The sequence below is a fragment of the Mustela erminea genome, chromosome 2 (assembly GCF_009829155.1).
Source record: "Mustela erminea isolate mMusErm1 chromosome 2, mMusErm1.Pri, whole genome shotgun sequence".
NCBI classification, from domain to species: Eukaryota; Metazoa; Chordata; class Mammalia; order Carnivora; family Mustelidae; genus Mustela; species Mustela erminea.
Window position 1 is genome coordinate 20,096,198 of NC_045615.1, and position 23,343 is coordinate 20,119,540.

General features: G+C 36.5%; 1 protein-coding gene across 9 annotated transcripts in view; it reads right to left on the reverse strand.

The window, feature by feature from the left end:
• SLC10A7 (solute carrier family 10 member 7) overlaps window positions 1-23,343 on the reverse strand; it is a 256,897-nt gene that overhangs the window by 171,985 nt on the left and 61,569 nt on the right. For 7 of the 9 annotated variants that reach the window (XM_032332450.1, XM_032332446.1, XM_032332452.1 and 4 more), the window contains exon 5: window positions 12,397-12,435. The exons of the other annotated variants lie outside the window; for them this stretch is intronic. In XM_032332450.1, the coding sequence (XP_032188341.1) occupies window positions 12,397-12,435 (39 nt within the window). The remainder of the gene's footprint in view (window positions 1-12,396; window positions 12,436-23,343) is intronic. 9 annotated transcript variants of the gene reach the window in all.

The window sequence follows — 23,343 nt, forward strand, 5'->3', positions numbered from 1 at the left end:
ATACCTATTTACACTTCAAACAGATAATTTTTTCTTAAGTAACTGTATTAATGTCATGTGTAATATCCTAAGATAGAGAAACAATTTTTAACAGTCATGAATACTGATCTAATTATTTTCAGGGACAAGCATATATATCACTATGCAGATATGAAAGTAACAACACAAAGCTGAACTTACATGGGGAAAAAAAAGAAAGCCAGTAAGGACAGTAGTGACACAAACTGACTTTTTTATCTAATGACACCATAATCAGGTGAAGTGCTTTCAAACTTACTTGTATTTACTGAACTCTCACATAATAGGCTTTGCTTTTTAACACTAAGAAGATATACACTGTATCTGTGAAACTGAAAGAAAATACATGTGAAATTTTAGCTGACATTGTGAGTAGAAAGGGGCTTAATAAGTTTAAAGGCTATGAAAAAATCTATAAGGGGAAAGATGGATACCTTTGACAGACATAAAAACTTTAAACTTCTACAACCATATGCAAGGTAATGAACTCCAACTTATACGTGGCACAAACATTAACTCAAGCTGGAGGAAAGTCCTAAATGTAAAAACAAAAATTCTAAAACATCTAGAAGAAAACATAGGAGAAAAAATCTTTGTGACTTTCGGTTAAAGAAGGATTTCTTGCCAGGACACAGAAACCATGAGCCATTAAAAAAAATAGATAGATAGATGATAGATAGATAGATAGATAGATAGATAAATTGAATTAAATAAAAATTTAAAACTTCTGCTCTTTGAGAGATACTGTTAAGAAAGTGAAAAGCCACAGACTGGGAGAAAACATTTGCAAACACATATCCCTAAATGACTGCTGTCCAAAATACATTTAAAAAATTCACAATCCAATGGTAAAAAACCCCATTAAAAAAGGGAGGCCAGAGATCTGAAGAGAAACTCTCCCAAGAAGATATACAGATGGTAAATAAGCACATAAAAAGAAGTCCAAAAGCATTAGCCATTAGGGAAATACAACTGAAAGCTACGATGACAAATGACTGTACCCCTTTTAGACTGACAAAAATAAAAAGTATCGCTAATGCTTGGGCTTGCCAGGATGTGAAGCACTGCATTCCTTGTATATTCCTAGGATTGTAGAATGGTACAACCACTCTGGATAATGCTGTGGTGGCTTTGTTCAATAGGAAACATATACTTACCATATAACTCAGCAAGCCTACATGTAGGTATTTTCCCCAGGAGAAATGAAAATATACATCTAGACAAAAACCTGTACACAAATACTTAGAGCAGCTTTATTCATAATGGCCAAACACAGGAAACACTATGAAGTTCATCAACCAGTCAATTGATAATGTAATACTATTTAGCAATAAAAAGGAGTGAGCTACTAATATACCCAGCAACAAAGATGAATCACAAAAGCATATACTAAGTGAAAGAAGCCAGGCTTGAAAAACTACGTATTGTGTGATCCCATTCATATGACCTCCTGAGAAAAAGCAAACTGTGAGGATAGGAAAATCCAGTGATTGCCAAAGGCTGAAGATAGGGAAGGGGACTAACTACAAAGGGGCAAGAAGGAGCTTTTGGAGGAGACAGCAATATTCTTTATCTGGAATAAGATGGTCATTATAAGACTGTATACATTTTGTCAAAACTCAGAACTGTCTATCTAAAATGGGTCAATTTTCTGCGTAAAAACTGATTTATCTCAATAAATCTGACTTAAAGAAATTTTAAACTTGTGTTGATTCAAAGTCATCTCAGCCACACACACAAACTACAATATATGTCATAGAATATTCATATGCTTAATATATAAAGACCACTTTGAAACCAAAATAAGCACTCAATAGGAAAAATGAGCAAAGGATATGAACAAATAACTGACAATAGAATGATCTCAAATGGCCAATAAAGCGATAATAAAAGAGCAACTTCTCAAAAAATTATAATTAAGATAAAATACCAGTTTGTTAAAACTTAAAAAAAAAAAAAACAGAGTTGGTGACGATAAAGGAAAATGAATACTTCTGAACATCCATATAGTAGGATGATAATTTTGTTCACTATTTCTGGACGGCAATTTAGCAGCATCAAGAATCTTTTAAAAGGGGGCACCTGGGTGGCTCAGTGGGTTAAAGCCTCTGCTTTCAGCTCGGGTCATGATCCCAGGGTCCCGGGATTGAGCCCCACATCGGGCTTTTTGCTCAGCGGGGAGCCTGTTTCCCCTGCTCTCCCTATGCCTACTTGTGACCTCTGCCTATCAAATAAATAAATAAAATCTTAAAAAAAAAAAAAAGAATCTTTTAAAAGGTTGTATCATTTTACTCAGTTATTGCTCTTTAGGGATTTTTCCTAAAAAGGATAATTAACAGGGAGAACTACAAATACTTATGCACAAAAATGTTGTGGAAGCTTTTCTTTAAATAATAGTAAAAGAATATAAACAACCCATATGTCTACCAATGGAGAAACAACTAAATAAGTATCAATACCCTATCCAAAAGAATATTATAAATTATATTATTTATTACAACAAGCAAAATCAAGTTGTCAAGGGAGAAATCAGAATATGTGGAAATGCTTATATTATTGTTAAAAGGGAAAACAAAAAATAAGATCGTCTATACACTGCAATACCACTTTTGTTAACTATATGTACAGAATACATAGGACTTGTGCTCCCTTTGACAGCACATATACTAAAATTGGAACAACATACATAGGACATACACCAAAATGCTAATAGTAGTTATATCTAGAAAATTCTATCTCTATTTCTCAAAAGTTCTAAAATAAACATATACTACTATAATAGTTTTTAAAATGTTAATTTTTTTAAAGTTAATTTTTAACACAATGTTCTTACAGAATGTTACATTTAGAAGATACTTTTGTAAGTCAGCTTTTGATATATTTATAAACTAATCTGATCTCTGACAAATAGCTTTTAAAAACAAATAAGTTGGCAGACACATAAATTTAAAATCTAGTTTTCCTTAAAGTTGTAATAAAAATGGAATGGTGTTTTTGTTTGTTTGTTTCGTGATAAATGGAGATGATGATCTACTACTTTACTTGAAGTTCTACATTAAAATAATAGTCCTCAAACTTTGTAGGTCCAAATCAATCATGACTAAGGAATCAGTTTGGGGAATCACGCAGTGAAAAACACCTTTTTTTTTTTTTAAGGTTTTATTTATTTATTTGCGAGAGAGAGAAAGAGAGAGAGAGAGAGAGAGCGCACGCACAAGGAGGGAGGTGGCAGGCAGGGGGAGAAGCAGACTCGCTGCTGAGTTGAGCAAGAAGCTGGATGTAGGACTCTATCCCAGGACCCTGGGATTATGACCTGAGCTGAAGGCAGACACTTAACTGGCTGAGGCACCCAAGCATCCCCAAAGCACCATTTAAGTCTAGAAATTTCACACTCTTTGATGCCAAGGATCATATATTCCTTTCTTCTTCTTTTGAGTTCTAGAACTCAAAAGAAGAGACTTTGTCCAGAGCCTAGCACATAGTAGGAAGTCCATAAATGTTTCATTAAGCAAAACTGATAGAAGGTCAAACAGTGATGTGAAGTGAATTAGAGCTAAAAAAGCTGATGTTTGATTTTTTGTTTATTTCAAACTACAGTCTGCCATTTCTGATAACACAGACTATTGTTACTGAGAAGTGCTAAATGTTTACTCAAAAACCTGAATGCTAGATGAAATTTAGATTAGTCTAGCATTGCTTTATCATAAAGGCCAGTAATTAAATAAAAGATTCTTTTTGGCTGGTGGAATCCAAAAATTAATACAGTTTATGCAAGCTCAGATGCCCTCCTGCTCCTCTCCATATGTCCAGATTTATTTTGGAATGGCAGTGGGGTCTGAGTCAATGAGGTATATTAATAATAATGGAAAATTATTACCTCCTCTCCCCTGCCTGTCAAGGGATTTGATATTTTCACCTTGAGAATCTGTAAGGCAGATGAAGACAGAAACCTTGTTTGGCTCACCACATTATTATCCCCAGGTCCCCCAATTATTAGCTTAATAAACAGATTAATCATGGTAAACTTTCAGTGTAGAGAAATGAGAACTATCTACCACAATGGCTTGTAAGTGGGGATCTCCTACTAAAGGCCATAAACGAAGCAGTTCTATAATAGGCTGGATTCGAAGTAAGGAAATTTAGTCATTTTAACCAACTACGAGGGTCATGTTTTGTAGGAGACCCTTTACAAGTATCCTACCTCCCTCCATTTATATTTATTTTTATCTAAATGTGTATAGGAGCAAGTATTTTCCAAATTATATTTTAAAAGTTAATAAAAACAGAAATGAAAGTACATGGCATTTGTTAAAGGGTAATAAAATAACTTCAGTCAATTGGCTAGTTCTACAACACTAGATTTCTTTAAATAGTAATGAAATCATTGCTTTAAAAAAAATCCATCATTATTAAAATAAAAAAAAAAGTTGCCTCAGCCTCCACCAAAATTAGATTTGTAAGTTGCTGGTCATTCCTATAATTAAATCTATGTCACAAATTTGCAAGAAAAATGGTCACTGTGACTAATGTATTTACTTGCTACACAAGTCCTGTCAGACGACACATACATAGCTAACATGAAGTAGGTAAGGATTCTATACATTTTTATTAAGTACAAAGACCATCTTTATTCACAATGACGGCATTTCAAACAATAGTCTGTTTTAGAAACAAACCCAAATGTAGCTATCACAGGATTTTCCCGCCTCGAGCATTACAGCATATATTTACCTCTAAAAACATGTTTGGCACTCAGGCATACTGCTTTTCTGGACAAATATTATGAGGGGAAGTAACTCTGAGGAAAGAAACAATAACATGTTCAGGTTGCTAGAGTCCCTGATTCTGGGGGTTTCTTCATTTGACCGCCCCAGACGGCTGTAATTCACCTCTGTGATGAAATGATTGAGAAATGATTTGGGAGAACAGTGCTGCTCAAAGTGGAGTCAAAGCAAGATGGTTTAAAGGACACCTTAAGCAGATAATTAGTGCTAAAACTTGCTCTCTTTTCAGTCTTTTAGGTCGCAGCAGATTGTTCTTGGTGTGGTACCAGTGCTAATTTTACTTTTTATCAAAAAGAAGGCAGACTTCGGACTGAGAGCCTTGTGTAGGCAGCAGAGTTTAGCTACAAGTTACTAATAGCTTTTTTCTATTTGATTTCATTTCAGTTGCCATCTATTCATGACAAGATTGTTTATGTGCTGGGGCGCCTGGGTGGCTCAGTGGGTTAAAGCCTCTGCCTTCAGCTCAGGTCATAGTCTCAGGGTCCTGGGATCGAGCCCCGCATCAGGCTCTCTGCTCAGCGGGGAGCCTGCTTCCTCCTCTCTCTCTCTCTCTGCCTGCCTCTCTGACTACTTCTGATCTGTCAAATAAAGAAAAATCTTAAAAAAAAAAATAAAAAAAAAAAAGATTGTTTATGTGCTGATGTCAAGTTACACTTTAAAATAAAGTTAAATTTTACAAGTTAGTTTTAGAGGTGCCTGGTGGGCTCAGTGCATGGGTGTGTGACTCTCAATCTCAAGGTTGTGGGTTTGAGACTTACTGGGTGTAGAGATTACTTTAAAAAAATAAAATCTTTAACAAAAAGGGGAGTTTTAACTTAATAATACAAATAATATGTCAAGATGGCAAAAGTCATAAGGTGCCTAAAATTTGGAACACATTGTCTTAAAGGCAGTTCTTCCCTCTTTCTTAAATCTTTTATTGTTACTCTTTTCATGTATTTATGTTTTGTGTATTTGCTTCATAGAAAAGTGTCTTGAATCTAATGGACTCTGAATATATGTGTGTTAAATTATATCCTATTTTTCTATTTGGTGCCATACTGCTAACTGAACCAACTGCATTTTGTTTTTTAAAGAATAAGTAGTCTGCTCTCAGCAATCCAGCTCTTCTGATATTCATTTGTCCAAAAAGGTGATTCAATGAAATATACAGTATGATGGCAGGTTCTATTTTATAAAGGGAGAAACCAGTTTCCCATTGTCTGAACATAGTTCATGAGGTATTTTATTTTTTTGTTAAGATATTATTTATTTATTTGACAGAGAGAGAGATCACAAGTAGGCAGAGAGGCAGGCAGAGAGGCAGGCGGAGAGAGAGGAGGAAACAGGCTCCCTGCTGAGCAGAGAGCCGGATGGATGCGAGGCTCGATCCCAGGACCCTGAGATCATGACCTGAGCTGAAGGCAGAGGCTTTAACCCACTGAACCACCCAGGCGCCACGTCATGAAGTATTTTAAAGCCTAAAATAGGTTATTTTAAATCCTGGTTTTATCAAGTCTTTAGCAAAAAATGGGTGAATTTAAAATAACATCCTATAAGGTTGTACTGAAAACTGCTTAAAAATTCACGTTTTTGGTCTTTGTTTTGGGGGTTTTTTGCCATGTAAGTTCAATGAAAATAAAAACTGTTTTATGAAAGAGTCATGAATTTTTGGTGGAAAGCCAAAATCTCAACTGAGTAATTTGGGTTGGTTGGATTTTAAGCAAACTAAGAAAAAAAAAATCAGCACAGTTTTCAGTGTTACACAAAATGACTATTCCATAAACATAAACGAAATTAAAAATTAACATCTTAGATTTAGGTGAAACAAAAACTAATGCAACAATTGAGTCTTCTCTGGTTACAATCCTTAATCCTCTTCATTAATGTTTGAGATTCTTACTCTGATTTTTAAAAAGCAACTGTTACACACATTCAATGAATAACAAAGTAAATGTGCTACCTCTCTGACCATGCTAAGCATGGCTGATTACATTTTTGTACAAGAAATGAAGAATAAAACAGGGTGGTAAACATACATCCCAAGTTATTAAAACATAGCATTTGTGTTTGAATTTATTTTCTTTCAGTGACTATAACAGTATCAGTAACTATTCAAATCTCACTACAAAGCTGGGTAGTAATGGCAGACCAGCTAAAGCAAAGAGGGAAGACAGACAACAATAGGATGAGGGAAGAAAAATATCTTCTGGCTAGTTCCTTCAGCTTAAGGCAAGGAGTTCCTTTTAATCCTTATTCATCTTAGAATAGCTTTAGCTGGTTCCAATAATGACTACTTTAAAAGAATTATGTAAGACAAACTCATTTCTTGATACTTTAAATGAAGAGATTTAGAAAGTAAACAGTAACTCTTACAGATCTTTTTTAGACTTGGTATTATGCATTCACAAAGATGATTTCACTTTGCTTGCAACTCTTTGGTAACATTTCAAAAATCCTTACACTTATGAATTGCTATAATGTTGTGTGACACAGTAATTAGAAACTCAATTCGGCACGATCAACTTTGTCACTTACCAGGGTTTCCTCAGAATTACCCCTGATGTGTTACCAAACTCCCTCAAGAGTTACCAAATATAATAAAATACGCTGAAGTGTCTAAATAGGAAAAGTTCTCCTTTTTCTTTTTGAATTTTAACCTGTAATTCTTGAAGACATAGAAACACTGAATTCAGCTTCCAAACAAAAATGCCAAAAGTGTAACAAAACATGTAACCAAAGCTTTTTTCAATACTTAAATTTTTTCACATTAAAGAGAGGATTTTTCAGGGCGCCTGGGTGGCTCAGTGGGTTAAAGCCTCTGCCTTCAGCTCAGGTCATGATCCCGGTGTCCCGGGACTGAGCCCCCCATGGGCTCTCTGCTCGGCAGGGAGCCTGCTTCCTCCTCTCTCTCTGCCTGCCTCTCTGCCTACTTGTGATCTCTGTCTATCAAATAAATAAATAAAATCTTAAAAAAAAAAAAGAGAGAGAGGATTTTTCAATTGAAATTATTTTAAAAGTTGCCAATATCTGTTTTCTAAAAAATCTTTCTTTTAGTGAGGAAGCAAAATGGTTGAACTTGAAATGCCTGGTTTTACACAGAAAAAAAAATATATCTATCTATCTATAGATAGATATAGATAATAAATATATAACTAAACTGTTATCAGAATGTATATATCACAGTTTAGTTATTCAGAGTGGTGACTATCAAATTCTATTAAAATCTCATCAAGTGGGAAATCTTAAAACACTTATTATGCTCCACAATTATTGTAAACAGAACAATTTAAATGAGAGGAGGAGATAATGGCATTAACTTCTTAACTTAAAGCAATCCTCTGTGGCATGATTTTAAAATATTCTCTTGGTCTCAAATTTATGTAAATTGAATTCATCTATCATTGGTTATTACCAGCCTTGCTACATTTAAAAACAACAACAACAACACAGTTCCCTGTAACAATTAGCTCTTAAAAACACTGTGTTTTAATTAGACCTGGGACATTATTAAACTAGCTATAAATACGTACAGTATTTTATTTGGTATACCCAGATGTCTAATAATCAACAAAAATGCCTTCAGAGTTCTTTCTTCAAAAATTCCTCTAATAAAGGCTTTCATTCAAAGTTTTAATGTAATCTGAAGTAAATATCCCTTTCAAATTCCATTATATAAATACAAAAGAAATGGTCTCTTATAACTAGAGAATAATCATTAGTCAGAGGGAACCAATTCTTCATTTTATGGATAATTCATGGGCACAGAAAAAAGTTCATGGCAGAGCTTGGACCAAACTTAGATCACGAGTATCTTATACAGATTACCCCATTTAATTTTCACCACAACAATGTATAGTTTAGGTACTATCTACTCCATTTTATATACAGGGAAAGTCATATGATTAGATTAGTAATTCAGTCAAGTAAGGATTTAAATCAAGCCAGTTTGATTCCCGAAACCATACTACTACCCCTAATCCTAAATTTTAAGAATTTAAATTGGCAAAAATTTAAGTTGGTGAAAATGTAAACTGGTGAAGCCACCCTGGAAAACAGCGTGGAAGTTCCTCAAAAAGTTAAAAATAGAACTACCCTAAAATGCAGTAATCACACTACTGGGTATTTACCCAAAGAATACAAAAACATTAGTTCAGAGGGATACATGCACCCCTATGTTTATAGAAGCATTATTTATAATAGCCAAATTATGGAAGCAGCCCAAGTGCCCACTGACAGATGAATGGATAAAGAAGAGGTGGTATATATGTACAAAGGAATATTATTCAGCCATAAAAAAGAATGAAAGCTTGCCATTTGTGGTGACATGGCTGGAGCTAGAGAACATTATGCTAAGTGAAATAAGTCAGAGAAAGGCAAATACCATATGATTTTGAATTGAGGAACTGAAGAAACAAAACAAACAAGCAAAGGGAAAAAGAGAGAGAGAAAGAGACAAACCAAGAAACAGACTCTGAACTACAGAGAACAAACCAATGGTTCCCACAGGGGAGGTGGTGGGGGCTGGGTGAAAGAGGTGATGGAGATTAAGGAGGGCACTTGTTGTGATGAATACTGGGTGATATATGGAAGTGCTAAATCACTATATTGTACACCTGAAAATAATATAACAACTCTATGCTAACTACATTGGAATTAAAATTAAAACAGTAAGTTTTTTTTAAAAGTAAATTAAGTGAGAAAAAATTTTTAAAAAGAGTAACAAAATAAAACATAAAGGTCATACTTTGGAATTTCCTTCCTCTAAAATAAGTCCTTTCCCCCAGCCCAACTCAAACACCAACTTCTCCCTAAAGCCTTCTCATATCATTAACTGAGATTAATCTCTTCTTTTGAATTCTTGGCAATTGCCGTACACTGCCCATAGGCAGAAAATGCTAGCTGTCTTTTAATATCCACTCTCTTCTTTCTTAGTAACAGAAACCCAATCTTCAGCTTTTAGCAAATTGCCACGTGTCCCAACCTCTCCATTGGCTAAGTATGATCGGATGAGTAAGCTCTGCAATAAGATATTATTGCAAGTATACTGTTGGAATTTCAGGAGTGCTGTTTAAAGAAAGAAAACTTGGATTTTAGGAGAGCTCCTCTGTGCTTTCCCAAAGTAAAGACTTTACTATCCAGATATCTTTCCGGCTAGAGTTCCAGCAGCTATCTCGACACTGAGGCAAGCCTGAGGAAGGAAAGTGCAGGCTGTGGAGGATGGAAGAGAAATACAAGCTTATCTGTCAACAATGAGACCATGAAGCCACCGTATGTGATAGCCTCCCAGGTTTCAGATAACAGAAGAATATCCTGTATATGCCACAATTATTATTTTTTATCTTCAATAATCTGAACCTAATTCTAACTGGTTTAGCCCAGACTCAAATATAGTCCATAATCTAAGGTTTGTTGTAACTATGATGAAGGGTGGGGGAGGGGGAGGAGAAAGAGAATTACTATTTCTTATAACCCTGGAACAAAAACATCTCCAATGATCATTTTCATTCTCAAACCCTTTCCAGTCATTTCCAACTTTGGAACAGAAAAAGGAGGGAACAGAAGAGGAAGGAAAAATGGAAAATGACAATTCTGTCTTTCTGCCAGTTCCTCTCCTCGCTTATCTACTAGCTAAGTCCTACCACACTTCAAAGTCCAGCTAAGCGAAATTGCTTCTGTCTGACTTTTGAATTGAGTGCCTGTTACCTGTGCCATCTGACAATCATACATCATCTGGTAACACCTTCTGTGTGACTTGTTAACTTTTACCTTGTATTTCTTATTCTGTGTGTCATCTCCACAAGACAGTAGGACCCAGAAAACCACCTCTGTGTGGTAGGAGATCAATACTTTTGATCAACTGGAAGTAAGGTGAGAAAAAGATGAAAAGAGGAAAAAAAGCAGGAGCCTAAGGAGTGAGTATGCACAACTTCTTAGAAGTGAAAGAGCATTAAAAAAAAAAAAAAAAAAAAAAAAAAAACCTAAAGAGTCCCAAGAATGAGTTTTACTTCCCTGAACCTTACAAAGAATTGGGCCTGGGAGAACCAATATTCAGATGTGTTCATTGTTCATACAATCAGTGCAAAACTCAAACTATACTTAGCGAGTTTACCCTCCAACTAAGGGACAATGCACTTTGCTTCAGTCATTCAGACAATAGCTTCAACTTATTTTCTCAATAACCATAGACATTTTAAAGAGTAAGAGATCTAGCTTAGAAACCATGTTTTGATAGTAGACATAGAGGATTCCAAATCACATTAAAAAAAAAAAAAAAAAAACCTGGCTTCCAGTAAGATCATCTTTTACAGATATTATTTTGTCAGTCGTGACAACATATGGAAAATAATACTTAGATGAAAGAACAATTTCACAAAATGTTACTGAGTCTGAAGTAAGTAGCTCCAGAGTTCATTTTCATTAAAAACCCAATAATAATACAGCATTGGGAATAACATTACTACTTCTTTAAAATAAGATATACTCTAAGCATATACTTTGCAGAAGCTACATCATTTAAAAGGTCTATAACATTGGGACCTGAAAAGCTGTGTAGCACTACACAGAATTAACCTTGTGTAACAATACCTTTAAAAGCTTCAGGTACATTCAAATACATACAATCATAAGTGAGATAAACAGCATTTTAAACAGAAGTAATTAATATTTTGCCTAAATTCATGAACTATTTTATACCCCACTGATTTTATTCTCAATTGTCACTGTACTTCATACCTGCCAATGAATTATGTACCTAAAAATAAAATATTCTAATTTCTTTTCATGAATTTGGCAAAGTTTTAGGGAGGATAATAAAATAGTTTATTAATTTATAATAATTTATAAAATATTTATAAATATTTTATATTTAAATAAATATAATTTATAAATTGAATGTTTATAAATAAAAATATTCAATTAACAGAAAACTCACTTCCCTTCTCATTCTTTGATAACACAAACCAAGTCTTTGTTATATTATTACTTAAAAAACAACTGAAAATGTTAAAATAGTATTATAATTATAGTGGTTCTACTTATGAACACTGAGCTATTTTTTAACCCTTATACAATTTATAGTTCACATGTCAAAAAAATATTGCATTCTCTTGTAATTTACTCAATCATTTCCTCATTTCAAATTTTTTTCACATAGATTTCTCAGAAGTATCCATGCCAGTAGCTTCTTTGACAGTGAAATGTACAAAATAAATGACATGTCAACAAGTAAATTAGCATTCCCTTTCTGACCAGCTGGGTCATGTTTCCTTTTCAAAATCCTCAGTCCCATGATACAAAATAATAATAATCTAAAAGACCTCATTAAATGATCAATATATTGACATAACTTCTATAAGGAGACACACAGTGTTTTAATTGATTCCTTGAATCCATTAAATGGAATATTAAACGTCAAGCCTACAAATTATATTGTAAGAGAACACTCCCTTTATTTATCAACTAATTTTTCAGGTATGGCTAATGGCACATAAAAAGATTCAAGAACTTTAGTACTTAACTAAATGGTAAAAGAAGTCCAACTTTCACTAAATCTTTCATACAAACAACATCACAACAAAAGTTAAAATAGATGAGTTAAATCATGTTTACTTACCAAAAAACTTCCAAAGGCTGAATTAAATATTGCAGCTGCCTATAAAGAAAATAAATGGGGGGAAAAACTCACTGAAAGTAAATAGAAAAAGGAAAAGTAGAGATTATCATTCTCCCAACCCCCACTATTCAAAACCTTTAAAACATTGACTCTATAAAGCAAAGTTAGTCACTGCTTACAAAAATCGCCAGTGGCCTGTACTTTTACTAAGATAGATGAGCTGCAGCTTAGGAATTCATAAATAATGGGTCTCAAAGCAAGCAGAAAAGACTTGCCATGAGATGTTTTGAACCTATATGACAGTACCAAAGAATCATCACCAATAGTAAATTGAAACCTTGTCGTTATTGATTTGGTTATTGGACTTAAAAAAAGAGGTTGACTTATTCATAAAAAATAAAAAATAAAAAATTTTAACCAGGAAAAGAAATACCAGAATTGTAAAGCAAACATTAAGTACTCCGCTTCAGGGAGCTTTATAAGCTACACCCACAAAGTGAGATCTGTTGTTCCCACATAACACACATTAGAATATGAACAATTCTGCTAAGACCATGGAAGTTACTCCCATACCATTAATTCTAAAGTAGAAACGAGAAAGAAAACTTCCACTTGGTGTTCAAAATTCAAAGAAGAAATATTTGACTTTGTGCTTACCTAAGTATCCAGGGAATACATAGTAGATGGAATATATAGTTCTTAAATTTAAATCAATCACTATACTTCATGAAGCTATACCTGAATCCTGAAAGCGTCTCACATTACCCAAAAAGGATAAAAACTTGTATAACATCCAATTTGATGAGGAAAAAAAGGAGAGAGAAAGAGAAAATAACAAAAGGCAAAAGGAGGGGTAGAGAAAACCTATTGACATCTCCTGTAGATCCAGAGCAGAATTAAATTAATCAGCATGGACATTAGCAGCCACGTCGTAGTAAGAAAAGGATGTCAGTTTAGCAAGTTTGAATAAAGTCCAAAGCCAGGCTAAGAGCCGTAGCTGAAAATGCCTTCTGCTCCAGAAGAGGATGCAATGAGAGTGCATGGGTAATGAGATCCCTGGCTCCAGAGAGCTTAGCTCTCCTATTCAAGTTCATAATTAATTCAAAGCTTTGATAATTTCATTAGATTTCTCCTTTGCTGGCCCTATCAATAAAAGATGGCACTGGACCACAGCTCCTCTGTGGCATAAACACAGGCACAGGCACAGACCAGGGAAACCTTTGCTTCCTGACAGGGACAATGGCATATGGTGTTCTGTGTTGTACAGGGAGTAGTGAAAAAAAAAAAAAAAAAAGAAAAAAAAAGATTTGGCTAAATAAAACATTACAGATGACAACTGTAAACTATAGCAACATATTTAACCCATCTTCCTGGAATTCCATTATGGATGATTCAGGGAAAAGTTTATGTTTGGAGAAATATAAGTAAAACTGTATAAATACATGAGTTGTAAAGATCAATTGAAAATACTGCCTTCCTTCCTTAAAAAAAAAAAAATGCACTTTCCCCACAAACACTTTATTTCTAAACTCTATTTTGTGCTTAAAATGGACTGATCATCTCTTAATAAAGGAATGAGGTATTCCTCTTCAAGCTCCTCTCTTCCAAAAGTGTTTCTTCCCAGTGCCTTTCACCAACCTTTTTCAAGGTAACTCAAAGTTTGGAATAGCATTAAAAAACAAAAACACAAACAAACAAAAACATGGATCGTTAAAAGTAAAAAGACTCAGAAATCAAAGCAAAATAAGTCAACTACTACTCATCAGATCAGACCACCATTCTCCCACACCACCCCGCCCCGTTCTCTTTAACCCAAACATAAGCAACGTATTTTATGTGGACTGGCATTTTATAAAACAATGGTGATGACAGGAACAGGCTATCTGAAGGTACCCAAAGATGCTGCAGCCAACTTTTTAGTTGTTCTGCCAGTGCTAATAAATGTGAACCCAGGCACCTATACTCGGTGCTCCTAAGCCGTGAGCTCTGGCAATCATTTGTGAAATGGCTGATTAAGGTTCTGGGTACCCTGAAGAACCATGTGAAATCGGACACAGAACCAAGGATCTTGGGCTCAACAGTAACAAATTAAGCTAACAGTTGACTTAATTCTGCTTTGAAGTGTATAAGGGGATTATGTTTTCAAGAGTTCCAAAGAATGATGATAACTATTTAGAGAGCATTTAATGGATACATAAAATGCATGCAAGTCTTCAGACTTAAGGAGGAATTTCCGGCTTCCGAACATCACGTACAAGGCCCTCCATGAACAGGTCTCTGTCCATCTTATTTCTTGCCTCCAATTTTATATCCTGACAACACTACACTACTTGTGATTCTTCAGACTCATTGTGCTGTTGATGACCTTTGTGTTCCCTGGCCTGGAATGCCTTTCTCCCTTCCTCTATCTCAGTAATTCCTACTTATCTTAGCAACTCCTTCCAAGAAGTTTTTGATCACCTCCTCCCACACACATATATCTACACTTCTCAGGGGACTGAGTGTCCCTACAGCTGCTGCTCAGAATCTTGAGCATACCTCTGCCATGGCACTTGTTGCACTCTGAAATGACCTATCTATATGCCTCCTTGCCCTACTAGAAATTAAAGTCTTCTGAGGAAAGAATCTAATGAAGCCCATCCTAAGCATCTACATGTTTATTTAACTGAATTGTTGAAATAAGTAAGATTCCCAGAAATGTCCCAAGTCTTCCTCTCCTATTGTTATTCTATGTGTTTGGCAGAATGCAAAGGTTGGCCAAAGACTGGATCTGAGCCCTGGTTCCACAGGCAAGCAACAGCAATGGCAGATGAAGACTTCAGTCGCAACCCAGTATGAGCATCCCTTTCACATCTTGTTTTACTTCTGGTAGCCTCCGTACTATGATACAGTTACATTACGGTTACATAAATATGCTTAAATCATGCTTTAAAATTTACTACTGCTATGTAGCAATAACATCGGCTAAATATAATCTAGAATTATGTAACAAGCAATACTCTGAGCCCAGTAAAAAGAAGATGATCTTCATCTACCAACATGAAAGCTGGCTAAGATATTTAAAGTGAAAAAGCAAATTTTGAAAGTATGTGTAACTCCTTTACCATGTTTCTTCCCACACCCTCAAGCAGCTGGGTGTCCTATAATTCAACTCAGTTCTGACCCTATCTACCTGAAACTGGTGTCAGATCCCACAGCTTTAAGGCTCAGTCCCACAAGTCTGTTCCCATTACAGAAGTCAATCACAAAGACCAGGTTGTCATCAACAGTGCTTCCAACAGACTGGCTATAAATCAGAGGTTCCCACAACCATGTCCTCAAGTTTGGTTAACTTGCTAGAGCAGTTCACAGAGTTGAGGAAACCAGTTTATTGATTAGCACTTTATTATGAAAAGTCTCTATAGGAACAGATAGAAGATATGGCCAGGGTAAGGTATCGGAGACCGGGCTTCCCAGGCTCTCTCCAGGTATGAGACACGCTCAGCAGCTTCACACATTTGGCTACCCAGAAGCTCTCCCAAATAGTCCTTCTGGGGTACGAGAGAGGCTCCATCAAACAGGTATGACTGATTAAGTCACTGGCTATTGGTGACTGAGCTCTATCTCCAGCCCTTTCTCCTCCCCAGAGGTATGGAAGTTGGACCAAAAATTCTAGCCCTTTAATCTCAGGTTGGTTTCCCCATAACCAGCCCCATCCTTAAGAGAGCAAGGGGGCTTTCCGAAAGTTGCCCAATTAACTAATTAACAAAAAAAAAATTTTTATAGCTTTCCTCACTTAGGAAAACCCAAGGGTGTCAGGAGCTCTGTGCCAGAAACTGGGACAAATACCAAACACAGATTTCTTCTTATAAATCATATCACATTCCTATTGTGTAAACAGGTACATAGTGTGTATATATACACAGGTAAGTATAAAAAAAAAATACTACCTTTTCTAAAAGGGATTACAAAAAAAAAAAAACCTAATATGGTTACATTTGTTGAAAGGGATTGTGTAGGGGTCATTTTTATTTTTCATTTTGTTCCATCCTGTTTGGTTTTTAACATGTTACTTTTTTGTATTTCAACAAAAGGTCATCTGGGCAGGGAGATGTTGAGCTATTTACTGTTTGCATTTTGAATCCCTTTGTGTTACAAATGTAAGAAACATGTTACCTTAAAATAAAATTAACATTTCAATCTCTACTCTGCAGGTTCATGACCTCTCTTGGTGGTTGGCAAGGTGGAGGATGAGCATCCACTGGAGCACACATCATGGTGCTAGGGGCATATGAAGCTACTGGATGAACAGAGGGCATTTCTCCAGAGTTTCTGTAGCATGTGAATATTTGGTTTTAAAAATAAACCCAAAGCCCACCATTAATTTTGTGTAAAGCAAAGATGGCTATAAAGAATGAACTGGAGGAAGTGGTGATGCAACATGGGGGCTTAAGTGGGTAGGAAAAGAATAAATGAAACAAGATGGGATTGGGAGGGAGACAAACCATAAGTGACTTTTAATCTCACAAAACAAACTGAGGGTTGCTGGGGGGAGGGGGTTTGAGAGAAGGGTGTGGGATTATGGACATTGGGGAGGGTATGTGCTTTGGTGAGTGCTGTGAAGTGTGTAAACCTGGTGATTCACAGACCTGTACCCCTGGGGATAGAGTATTATGCCTCCATCAGAAAGGATGAATACCCAACTTTTGTAGCAACATGGACGGGACTGGAAGAGATTATGCTGAGTGAAATAAGTCAAGCAGAGAGAGTCAATTATCATATGGTTTCACTTATTTGTGGAGCATAACAAATAGCATGGAGGACATGGGGACTTAGAGTGGAGAAGGGAGTTGAGGGAAATTGGAAGGGGAGGTGAACCATGAGAGACTATGGACTCTGAAAAACAATCTGAGGGTTTTGAAGGGACGGGGGGTGGGAGGTTGGGGTACCAGGTGGTGGGTATTATAGAGGGCACGGATTGCATGGAGCACGGGGTGTGGTGCAAAAATAATGAATACTGTTATGCTGGAAATAAAAAATAAAAAAATAAAAAAAAAAAGAATGAACTGGGATCAAACATGAGCCACCCAGGACAATTTGCTCTGAAGGTGGGACCCTTCCGATTATACAACCAGACTTTCTCAGGATATGTTTCCTCTCTCTTGCCTTCCAGAAGTCCTACCTGAGAGAGTCCACTGATTTTTAAATGTGGCCTTTTGTTTGTTATTATCATTTTTGCTAGAAATAATGTAATTACTCATTCTCTGTCCATAATGCTCCAATACATCAGGAAAGTTGCCTAACTTGTACAAGATCATGTCCCCAGTGCCTAGAATAGTACCTGGTTTGTAGTAGAACCTCAATAAGTATTATTGAGTCAAACAACAAACAAATGAATACTTATGCTAACCGAATGCCCTGCACCGTAATGTTTTCATTATTAACTCAAGAATCCCATCTGTAAAGCATATACCTTGGTGTAATCACATTTGATGTATAATCACATTTGATGTATAATGTATAATTAGATCAAGGCTAACTGAAAAAAGTCAATTATTGAGGTGTTCTTTTAATACTAGGTAGATTGACTTTCTTTATATTACACATTTTTAGATAATATATTGCTTTTAGTATCTGCCCAATTTTACCCAATATATGGTATTTTGTTAATATTTTGTTATATGTTGTACGGCATGTCATCAGTAAATTATTTTGGAAAACTGAGCAAGCTCAAAAACAGTTTTTTTATAGCCTACTTTAAGTTATTTGAAACATTAAAAAAAAAACCTGAAAACAAGGGGGATGGAGAGTTCTCTAACTCATAAAAGCAAGCTCTGCCATTGCCGAATGCCTTTAAATGTTACGAAGTTCTGACAGTAAACGTGAAACCTTTATCTTTTGTTACAGCCATGCCTGGACTGTGTTCCATGCTCTAGAGTTACACAAAAATGTAGCCCTTTTTTAAAATGACTGCGCTACAAATATATGAATACTGCTGGGTCCTTCCTAAGTTTCTTCTTATACTGTATCTAAAAAAATTTTTTAAAGATTTTATTTCTATTTATTTGTCAGAGAGAGAACACACAGGCAGGCAGAGTGGCAGGCAGAGGCAGAGGGAGAAGCAGGCTCCCCGCTGTGCAGGGAGCCTGTTGTGGGACTCAATCCCAGGATCATGACCCGAGCCGAAGGCAGCCGCTTAACCGACTGAGCCACCCAGGTGTACTGAGTATCTAAAATTTTCATAATGCTGGTCCATCCCCTTCTTTTTCCTTCCATCATCATCAGCCCACTAAAGAAAGAAATGAAATCCACTGTCCACTTTCGGTGTTAATGATCTACTGCAAGATAACTGAAGAAATTTCCAGTTTCCACTGTTGCATACCCCACTTTCCCAGTCAACAAAATCAGAAATGTTTACCCAAATGTTAAAGTGGGACATTTATAGCTATCTCAGAATTTCTAATAATAGTCCAAACTGAGAAGAGTATATGGCAAATACCCCACTATTCCCAAAGTAAGATACCAGACATAGCCATATAGTACTTACAGGGGGAAAAGAAGGATAAAGAAAAAAAGAAACAAAAAAAAACCCAAAAAATGAAAATTAGGTCAGGGACCATTTCATGTGCAGACTATATAAGAAAAGACTAGGAATTCCAGAAAGGATTGATAAAAGGAAATTTCCAGGAGTAGAAGGTCTTTGGACTTTTCCTACTCCTTTAATGAGAAAGCTGACCTCCCACTACCCCTCTCCAGTTGAGAATGGGGCGATAGATACAAAAGAACCAACAGTGTGCACAGGAGAAATTGCAAGGAAGCCAGATGGCACTGAGGCCCCGTGCTGGTTGTTTACCGAGGGGAGAAAGCCCTCACTAGGCTGCCAGAGGTTCTGTGTGAGGTTCCTCAGAAACATCACGGTAAATTCCCTAGAACTGGGGTGAGGGAATAAGAAGGCTACATAACCAAGCAGAAATAGGCACTTGCTTCAGGACTACAATCAGCAAAGGTGGGGAGGCTGCCTGGAACAGACCACAGGGGCAGGACAGAGAGAGACTAAACAATTGGATAAAGTATACTTCAGTTCTGTGATGGGGTGAGATTTGTCAATTCCATATGGGCAGGTACACACTTCAGAGGACTGCCATCATACTTAATCGTTTTTGAAGAAACCAAAACAATAGCCTTCCAGGGCAAAGAGTCCCCAGCAATAAGAGGCTGAGGGGAATATGCTTGGGGCAGGGCTGGAAGTATACTCTGAAGAACTTGCTCCCCTATCCTGTCTGGCAAAAAGATATAGCTTGTGGGTGTCTGCCATAACACAGGGCACTGAGGGCTGGATTACATCAGCACCAATAGGGTAAAACTGTCCCCCACCCTGTAATGCATTTGTTCTAGTCACTCGGAGGCTGGAAGTAGGGAGGGTGAAAAGCTTAAAAAAAAAAATAGTGAACCATGCCCTCTTGCCCACTGGTCCTGCCTATCCTATGTTTATATTTTCATCACATATATGTTCATTCATTAAGAAAAAAAAAAGTGTAAAATACTGTGTTTTAAATACACAGGTTAGGGGTGCCTGGGTGGCACAGTCAGTTGAGCATCCGACTCTTGGTTTCAGCTCAAGTCGTGACTTCAGGGTTGTGGGATCAAGCCCTGCATCAGGTTCGTGGCATGAAGCCTGCATAAGATTCTCTCTCCCTCTCCCCCTGCTCTACCCCACGCCCCCCCTCAAAAATAAATAAACATTTAAAAAAAAATTTAAAAACACAGGTTAGGCCTGAGTTGGGAAAGAAGGGAATTTAAGGTTTTAAGCTAGACTGCCCCGAATTAAATACCAAAAAGTTATGCCTAATTATTAAATATATGACTATTTTTATGACTAAAAGTGACCAGAGAACCATGAGATCTGTCAGGGATGCTGTCAAAGGACAGAGGAAGAGATGGCATTCCATGTACATCATCTTTAAATTCAGACCTCTCGAAAAAGAGATGAAAATATCAGTGCGACATTTTAAATGTAAAGTTGAGCTGAAAGAAAACTAGAAAAGCCAGGTTAGACACAGAGAAGCTAGGCAAAGCCAGGGTGGGAAAAGAGGGGAGACAGTGCTGCACACTCCCAGACAACACTGGGGCCCTGTGCCCCGGAAGCAGCAAGCCCAGCTTCGACCCGCCCAGGGGACGCCTGGGGCTGAGCCACCTGCGGCAAGCAGAACAGCACCCCGGAAGGACTGCCCCCCCACATAGGGCACCTAGAAAACCTGACTGACAGAATCAAGACAGTAACCTAAGGCCAGCTGCATCAAGGGTGGGCGTAGAACTGAACTGGCACTACAGATGTGATTCGAGAATCCCAACCTAATGACTCAACCAAGAAAACAAAAGACAAAACCAGTCAAAGACCAACAGAACCCATGAGCCCCGGAAAGAGGCAAATGCAAAACTTCTCTTTGGGGTCACTTCAACAATCCAGAACACAGTGGATTCCCAGATAAAACAGTCCCTACTGAACAGAAGCTTAAAATAAAAAATGTCAAATGTGAGGAAGCTGTATATGAGCACACCATCATAAAGCAGTTAGGAAAGGAGGAGAAACAGAGTATTTCATAATATAGTAAGAAAATTCTAGGGGGCGACTGTATGGCTCAGTCATCGGTTAAGTATCTGACTCTTGATTTTGGCTCAGGTCATGCTCTCGGCCTCCATCTGCCAGGAGCTGACAGCACAGTGGGGAGTCTGCTTGAGATTCTCTCCTCTCTCCCTTTGCTGCTTCCTCTAAACCAACCCTTCTCTCTCTCTAAAATAAAAATATATGTCTTTAAAAAGGGGGGGGATAAAGAAAATACTAGTTGAATTAAACACCTAGAGTTGGAAGGTAAAACTTAAAAACTTCTAGAAAAAAAAAAAAAATGAGACTAGCTTTATGCCTTCCAAAAAGGAAACAATTTTTTTCAAAAAGACACAAAAAGTACACGTGAAAAGGGAAAATCTAGGGTTGCCATTCAACAAACTTCTGGCCAATGAGATATAAATTGATACACGCTTGGTGGTGGGGGTTAGGGAGGTTGGTTTCTTCTGTTCCTTCCTGCCCGGAGCAGTGAAAGCTCTCTGGCATCCAGAAGAGAAAGGCCAAGAGCCAAGCGCAGGACAGAGATGGCCACTCTAATACTGAACCACAGAACAAATGCCAGCAACCCCCACCTCCAGGCATCTTGGTATTTGAGAAAGAAAGTCTTTGCTTGTTTAAGCTACTTTCAGTCTGATTTTTTATTACTTGAGGCCCAACAGAAACAATCTCTTCCTAAATAAGGCATAAAATAATAAAGGGTTAATCAGGCAGATTAGATAAATTTAAAAAAAAAAAAAGGAAAAGAAAATTGACTATTAGTGATGAATCAAAGTTGCATTGTCTTACCCTGGAAAAGTTCCTCAACTATAAGAATTTATTATCACTCCAGCCTCTGATTCATAAGGAGAATATAATATTTTTAGTATTTTAATTTTTTATTTAATATTTATTTCTTTCCTTTCCAAGCACAGGTTCAGTTTGAGAAAACATAAAGACATCAAAGGTCAAATTCTAATCCTTGGTCTTCTATTAAATACAGAAACACAAAATACCTTCTTTTTACATGTATGGTATTTTGCAAAGTGCTATAGAAATGTTAAAAAAAAAAAGAATTAGGGAAAATTTATCCCATTTGGTTTAAAGGCCAGTTATAATTGGCTTTCTGAGAAGCACCTTAGTTGCTAGGGCATTTTAATACTAACTACTTAATTACCACTGTTTTCACGGTATAAATCTAGTAACAAGTAAAATTTGAATTATGCATTTTGATATTAAATATTTAAATATTATTGAAGCATACCACAGAAAAGTAAATATATGGAACATCAGGTAAAATGTGAGCTTATACACCATGCGCAACGTGAAAGGTGCTCTTCGTTTTATTCCGTTACTTGTGTTTCTGCACTTTTTAAGCAGCAGTGACTAAAAAGAAGACTGTTATTTTACAATCAGCACTGAATATTTTTTGTCAACAAATAGGTCCAAATGAAGAATATCGAACTATTACCAGGCATTCCCCAATTTAAAGAAAGATTACTTTCAGAATATGAACGATTAAAATTCACCATCTTAACAACCACTTAAATTCTTTGTCTTAAAAACATTACAGGAATGAACAGAAGTTCATCTAGATGCCAGTCGCCAGCCAATACATTCAGCTGCTTTTCTCAGAGTCCGCTTCATTTCTTGCCTGCTTCTACAGGTTCATTTCTTGCTACCAGTGGAAAAAATTATTTAATATCCCTAATCTTGAGGTGAATGGGGGGTGGCTATTCTTGTTTGTAACTATTCATCTCAATTCAGGCCAGGAAAAAATATATTCAAGTTACCGTTTCTGGGTGCTAAATTGAATCAGGTGTCCTCTCCTCTTAAGAAAATTAAGTTGCTTTTGTGCAAGAGTGTTTTAATGAGAACAGAGCCCGCCGACAGTGATAAATGGGAATGACACCAGAGAGAGCATGTAAGCAGGACAATATGTGCGTGTTACAGTCTTACAGCCTATTTTTCACTGACTATTCTGAATGACTTCGCTGTTTCTTAAGGGGCCTATTAATCTCAAATTTAGTTATTACACAACGTTTATTTGAACATATATTCTGCGGATGATGACAGTTAATAAAGGAAATCTTTCACAAGCTGTATTTTTACATATTGTTCCAACTACAGCTCCCAGTCATTTGATGGTATTGATGGAAGAACCCACATTGTGCTGAGGCTTTGAAAAAAAAGGCACATATATTCAGATTCCTTTCTAAGCACATGGGGACTCTTAAATAACCGTTAAAATGCATACCAAAAAAGCCCTTCTACAAAACGGTAAAAGGAAAAGGACACCTTAACTGTCCAGTGAAAATTGTTTAATATGAAAACTGACCCTTCTAAGACAAAACAGACACCTTTTAACA